This window comes from Tuber melanosporum, assembly GCF_000151645.1.
Source record: "Tuber melanosporum whole genome shotgun sequence assembly, scaffold_220, strain Mel28".
NCBI lineage: Eukaryota > Fungi > Ascomycota > Pezizomycetes > Pezizales > Tuberaceae > Tuber > Tuber melanosporum.
Window position 1 is genome coordinate 74,435 of NW_003298887.1, and position 6,674 is coordinate 81,108.

The window sequence follows — 6,674 nt, forward strand, 5'->3', positions numbered from 1 at the left end:
CCTAACAAGAACACTCGCAAACCCGCCACGGAGCCTCAGATACCGGTATGTAATTATCGCCGTTTCGAAGTAGTGAAAGCTCCGAGTGATCGCTTGTGCTTCTGGTCGGATTGGATTGGAGGTGCACTGCCAACCCGCCACTCGGATCTTGCATTTCCACGCTGAGATAGGCGAGCTCGAAGGGATCATCTCGAGATCTTCATAATGCCTTACGGCACTAACCTTGCTCGCGCTGCTATAATTAAAAGGTGGGAGAAAAGAAAAAAAATTCACGATGATCGGTGGGAAAGCAAAGCATCAGGAATGCGATTAATTATAGAAATGATGGCCGAGTTGAGAACCAGCGAAGATGAAAGCTCTTTCGCCGGAAGCCTCTCCTTATTGGAGAGAGAAATGGACTGGCGCGCGTGCACGATGAGATGAGATGTGATACAAGGGGCTACCGCGTCCTTCTCCTTCGGCAGAAGGCGTTTCAAAGTAGAAGAGCTTCTGAAGATTGAATATTTTATTTGACCGGAGTCCTGGAAAGTAGAGAGCTAACGGGGAGGTTTTTTTTTTTTTTTTGAGTTTCTTCAAATTCTTGACATGTTTATTTTTTCCCTTCCCCGACGGGATGAGAATGAGAGATCTCCCGATATCGTACAGCAGAACAGCACACACAGTACCGTAGGCATGTATGAGCCTTCCGCCGGGGCTTGCTCGTTCGTTCGTCCACCCACTCGTCCCACCGCTGAGGTAGAGGTTGCTTGTGAAAAAACTTTGGATCGCGGCCGGTGGAGAGTATGCAGAACACCCTCTCCCCTACCCCGTCTTCCTTGCCGTACTTTGATGTAGATTAGATTTTCGTTGGCCTCTCCCTACAGATGGGATATCATGTGGCTGAGATTTTCTCCTTCCAGAACTACCCCCCCCCGTTCGCCCCTTCCCTACGACATTCCTCCGTTTCGATGATCGATCTGTTACCCGGTCCTCGATTGAAAAAAGCGTGGTACAGTAAGGCAAAAAAAACTGAAAAATAGGAAAGGGGAGGGCGGGTGGAAGCGAAAGCTTGTTTTGATGTCTCCCATCGTGTGAATCTCCGATCAGATTTTCAATTTCTCTCGATCCGTTCCTATTGTTTCGATCCTGTAAACCATTCTTCCACGTTCGATGCTTTCCTTCCATGCCGGGTTACCTGGCGTTCGTTGCCAAGAGCTGTCATTCAGGGACCGACCCATATGAATAGCGAGCATACCCCGAAGAAAATCAGCGATACAGGAAAAAGGAAAATGGGAAACTGTATTTAATACTACCCACCTCGCTGGCTCGCAATGTTCTTCTTCGCTTTTCCTTATTTTTTCTTATTTTTCCTTCTTCACCACCAAACTCCTTTCCCCCCTTCAATGTTTGTGAAATCCCTCCCTCTTCCCTTTTTTTTTCTGCTCTTCGCCCCCCCTGCCTCTCGCCCTACCAATCGCGGCGTTATCAACTCATTATCTCCCTCTGTTACCGCTTTCTGCATCCCGGACTCGGGAGGGAACTGGTTGCGCTCAGCTAAGGAAATTATCTTGTTTGTCGCTTTTAACCGTCATCGGTCGGATTTAAATTTGAACAGCAACTGCGGTAGGTAATCATGCTTTTGGTCACAAAACCCCGCACTTTCTTCAATTCCCACCACCCCTACCGCGCCTCAGCATGTCCAGGGGAAAAAGGAAAGAAAGAGAGAGAGAGGGAAAATAGCAGCAGACGAAAATAGAAAAAGGAAATAAGTAAGAAAAGAGAAGGAGGAGGAAAAAGTAATAAAAAAAAGGGTTGTTTCAAGCCGTATTTTGGCCGCGCCGCGTTGGGCCCTCCTACTGTTGCATCATGTTAATTGTGCTTCACGGCTAACTGTTGTTTCGCGCATCAAGAGAGAGAGAGATGCAGTAGAGAAAGAGGAAGAGTGGAAAGGAGAAGAAGAAGAAGAAGAAAAAGAAAAAAACCCTCTTCAATTCGAACGGCCGCGCTACCCGACTCCAATTCAGTCTTCCCGCAGAGAGGCAAAGGATATTCATCAGAATAGATGTGTCTCGTAATTACTGGCCGGAGGAAGTGCTGAGGTAGATCCTCTGATGCGGATAGTGAACTTTCCAGAAAAATCAGCGTTTCATCCTTCGACGAACGAGGCCAAGGCGGGAGACCACTCTAGGGTACCGGTACAGCACAAATTGGAAGATAAAATGTATATAAAAAAAAATCATTCATTCCTTGTGCGTGTGTGCTATCCTGTGTGATTTATTGTGTCTTCCCCACAATCAGTATTGGCTTCTCCTGCTGATCGTCCTGCTTCACAGAAGGGCTGATGATCCCTGACATTAGGTGGTCAGGAAAGCCTGTTCGGTTATCTATCCACCCCCCCCCCTATCCTTCAATCCAGCTCACCTACGCTTTCGCCTCCTGCCAGTACCGGAAATATTTGTCTTTTCTTTTATGTACACGTCTTAGCATATTGAATGGTAGGTACCAAGTTGTTGTTTTGTGTCACTGCTGATGAATGAAGAGGTATGTTCTACGGGAAGGCTTTCCTATTCTTCCACAATTGGAATGGAAGTGCATTCCCAGAGAGCCGTTGCGTCAGCGAATTCCCCACCCTCCGCTTCCGCCGCCTCCTCCTCCTCATCCTCCTCCTCCTCCTCCTGATCCTCTGGATGACCGTCACGTGGAATCTCAATTCCGTGTTATGCCCACCCCACAGTTTTTCTCGAGACCAACGCACTGAAGAGGATATCAGACACTCTAGTGTTGTGCCATGCTATGCACCCTCTCCGTTTTTCCTTATACATCTGCCCCTCTTCCCATATCTCTCCCCCACACTGCAAGTTGATGTTTCCAAACAGACGCGACGACTCTTGCTACGTCATTAGACAGGAGGGGTGAGATGCTGCCCTGCATGATGGCTCGTTTATACGTCACGATATCCTTCGAAGATGCAGAGACAGCTTTACATTGTCGATATTTTGGGCCTAGATAGTTCGCCTCAGAAAAGTTAAAACCTTAATTCCGATACACGAGTGATCATTTGTGATGTGAGGTAGTCCAAACACCGACGACGTAATCGCGCGTCCGCCATTACCGGCTGTATTAATAGAGGAATTACGCATCTCGCGGATAACAGGCCCAAGCCGTGATAATCACGCGAGAGTAGACAGAATCAAGTACCAAAGTCTCCATGTCAGACAAACACACTCGGGATGACAACGGAGCTAACAACAAACATCTGTCATGTCAATCCCATAACCAATACCGAGTATCAAGTACACTGCTCGAGTACAGTAGTGCGATACCATGCTCATGACGTTCAGAGTGAATAATCACCCATTGTAATCTTCTTTCCCCATCCTACCGGGTTCTATTTTGTTTTTCCCCTTCATACTCGAGCGCTTTTTTTTTTTTTTTTTTTTTTCTTCGTCATTTCATTATCAACTGTTGCAATTTCGTGCACAGACCGAGCACGTCAAGGATGATGAGCACGACACTCGGAAAACTTTGGCGTGGATCCAAAGACGCAACCCTTGGTAATGACCGCTGTTTAGGAAGCCCGACCTGAACCTATGGTTTGGTGGGACAGCTTACCAGTACCGTGCCGGTACAGTATCAATCACCCCCACCAGGTCCGACCTTCGTTTGCTCGAAACTGCTACAGAGAGGCTTGTATTGTAGGCGGTCTAAGCGCCTCCTCCCCTTGCTTAACCACGCTTTGTCAATTCCCTCTTCCTTGCCTTCCCTCTTCCCCGCACTCTCCCGTTCTCTAGTTTCCATGCTCCGTTTAGTTTCCCCTCTCTCCCGTACACTTGCCGTATGCCACCATCATTCAAACGGACAACGGAAGAGACTTCGTGTCTTGCGCTTCATTCAGGTCCTGATGATCCTGTAACATATGGGTTTACATCCTGGTAGCAGATAAGGTTGGTTAAGCGTCAACGGGGTGGTGGTTTTTGAAGGAAGTGGAGGATAATCGCAGAGAAGCCCCAGCTTCCCTTGCGGCGCTGGGGAGATATGATTGGCTCTTCAGGCGGGGGAGCGTCGACATGTGAGACGCGTACTCCTGATTGAGGTAAAGGTCGAGCGAAGCACGCGTTTCTTTTCCCTCATGTCCCACCCAGGCCAACCAGACATCCCTGCCAGTCTTGTGACTGCATCCCTGCTCACTACCCATGCCGGCTCCACCGAAATTAAAGTCCCGCCGGTCATTGGACCGTGAAAGGTTAGCTAACCGCCTCGTTTGTTGCTTTGGGGGATGAAGAGGAAAGGTGGATTGTGGGCAAACGGTGGTCTGCCATTTGCCAGTGGTTGTGGTGGTGGTGGTGGGTGGAAAGGGAGTTCAGTCAGCAGCCTTTGGAAAAGTCTCAGTCAGCCACAGAGGTGTCAATCCTCGGTTTCCCGTTACGCTCGGTGCGGCTTCAGCCGTGCATCTATTGTACCAAGTCCTCTAGCCTCTGAAGTCTGGTGTGGTCGGTCATCTTTGCTTTTTGTTGACCATTTCTGTCGGGGGGGGGTCTGGCTTTTCCCCCCACCAGCACAGAAGCAGGAGCAAGCTTGCCGAGCGAGGAGGCTCTGCATACATGCTCAGGTATCGAAAAAGTAACTGCTGCGCTGCAAATCACGGTAGGCGGAACTAGCCATCAGCCCAGTCTACGAGGGGCGAGAGCTGCCCTCCTCCAGTGCCTGCTGTGCATTGCATTCGACCGAGGGAGGCGCGAAATATGATATGTGCTTTTTGTGCGGCGGCCGCAATACGACGATACGCTCGGACCCCCTTCTCAACATTGTGGACAGTCTTCCCTGCTGGTTGTGCGACGCTGCCGACTCGCCCCCGGCCTTGAAACTCCCACACTCGCTGCAAACCTATCCATCTCACATCAACGCCGTCTTCTATATATCCCCCCACAGGTTCTTCGTTAGCTATCACATATCACTTCTGGCATATCTTTGTTGCGTTGCTGCCCTCACTGTTGCTGCGCTTGCCTGCCTGCTTTCGCTTGCCCCTCCCTCGAAACGCCGGCCTGCTCGGATCGTTCCTCTTGCCTGCTCAACACGCTGGTCTATTGCTGGCTACTTTGCTGGCTTCTCGCTTGTTGCTGTCAGAAAGTGAGCTTCGACAATTTAGACTAAACCTGAGCACAGTGACTTTTTCCCCGTTTTCGCCTTTTCATACCTCACCCCCCCCCCCTCACCACCACCCCACCCCCTTGCCGGCACTGTTGCCTGCTCGCTCATTCTGCCAGCTCCCTCGACCACGCACCAAAATCAAGAGCCAATCTGCTGGCTCTTTCTTCACACCTGCAACCTAGAAGAAAAAGCGCCCGTCGCTTCCCAAGTTTTTTTTTACCTCAGATTTCCCTTATAATAATAATATTTTTTGCTCGCTTTGACTATTTCGCCGTCTCTGCGTTCAGTGTCTGGTTTGGCTGGGGGTTGTCGATCTTGTTTGTACCTGCCCTCCTAGTACGTACCTTACCTAAATCCTCGTGAGCCCTTTCGTCCCCATCTCTGGGGAACATTCGCGCGAAGCGTCGTTGTAAACGATCGAGATCGCTTTGAGATTTCAGTGGCTCACAAGGAACACGTCAGTTATCAGATCTAAAAAAAAAAAAAAAATTCCCTGCCGCCCCTCGTTCCATCAGGACTTCTGCTGTGAATACAATCTGGCAGAAAAAAACGGTTGATGCTCTTTAACGACTGAACAATTAAAGAAGCTTTCGAACATAGGCATCGAATTTGCTTTTTTGTACATCAGTTCTCTGGGTCTTGTGCTGCAGGTCTAATCTTTTTTCGCTGGTTCGTCAATCGAATCGTGTGTGCCCAAACCCCAGGTTCATTGAAATCGGATCAGATCAGATCGACGGGTTCATCACTGCACACGTAGCAGCGTCAGATCCATCAATAAAATTGATTGCATCGAATCCGATCGCATACGTCGTGCAAGAAAACCAGGCCACGATTGTGCGGGAGCAAAAAAGGAAGGGCGGGGGCGGAAAGAAGCCTTTTGGCCCATCGGAACAAAAAAGCTTAACTTAATCCTTTCCCGGAGCTGGCAATTATTCACGGGCCTGTCGTTAGGTTGGCTGCTTAATTAGTGGTGGAAATTTTTTTTTTTTGGAAACGAACTAGCGGTCCTACAACCAACGGCAAATAAAGTCTAGGAATATTGTTAATGAGCCATACTCGGATCCCTTCTAGGGACGATCCCTTTCAATTATCAACTCCTGTGGAGCCCAAGACACCAATGCAATTCCGCGCAAAGTCCCCGTCGGTACGCTTTTTGCTGTTCTTACTGTTATCTTTTCCCTTTTCTCGTTTTTCTGCCTTTATTCCACCCTTTGCAGAATCAATCATAATTCTGTGCTCTCTACCTTATTTTAAATGATCTTTTTTCTCAAAGTTCCTCTCCGTCTTTTGAGTTTCTCCGTGATTATTTGCAAAAAAAAAAAAAAAAGTGTGAATTGCCGCTCATACTTGCCATCCAGGCCCATATACAGATTATAAGGCAACTGCAAAGACAGAGCGAGCTATGCTCGAGCCAGTTCGCCCTCCTCTTGGTTGATGCAAATGGGCACTCTCAATTGACCGGGTCAGAGGCCTTTAAGGAGCATCTGAATCGTTGGCTGCCAGATGATGTTCGCAAGGAAGCGTCTCAAATTTCTGCTGCTGCAGCG

At 48.8% G+C, this 6,674-nt stretch overlaps 1 protein-coding gene; it reads right to left on the reverse strand.

Moving 5' to 3' along the window:
• Positions 1-244: 244 nt before the first annotated feature.
• On the reverse strand, positions 245-2,141 carry GSTUM_00000823001 (uncharacterized protein). XM_052355755.1 has 1 exon: positions 245-2,141. Exon 1 carries the CDS (start codon positions 1,162-1,164, stop codon positions 802-804), a length of 363 nt encoding a protein of 120 aa, XP_052211723.1. The 5' UTR covers positions 1,165-2,141; the 3' UTR covers positions 245-801.
• Positions 2,142-6,674: the final 4,533 nt, after the last annotated feature.

Coding starts and splice junctions, on each gene's coding strand:
- GSTUM_00000823001 (XM_052355755.1), bottom strand. CDS start 1,164: ATGGAAGGAAAGCATCGAACGTGGAAGAATGGTTTACAGGATCGAAAC.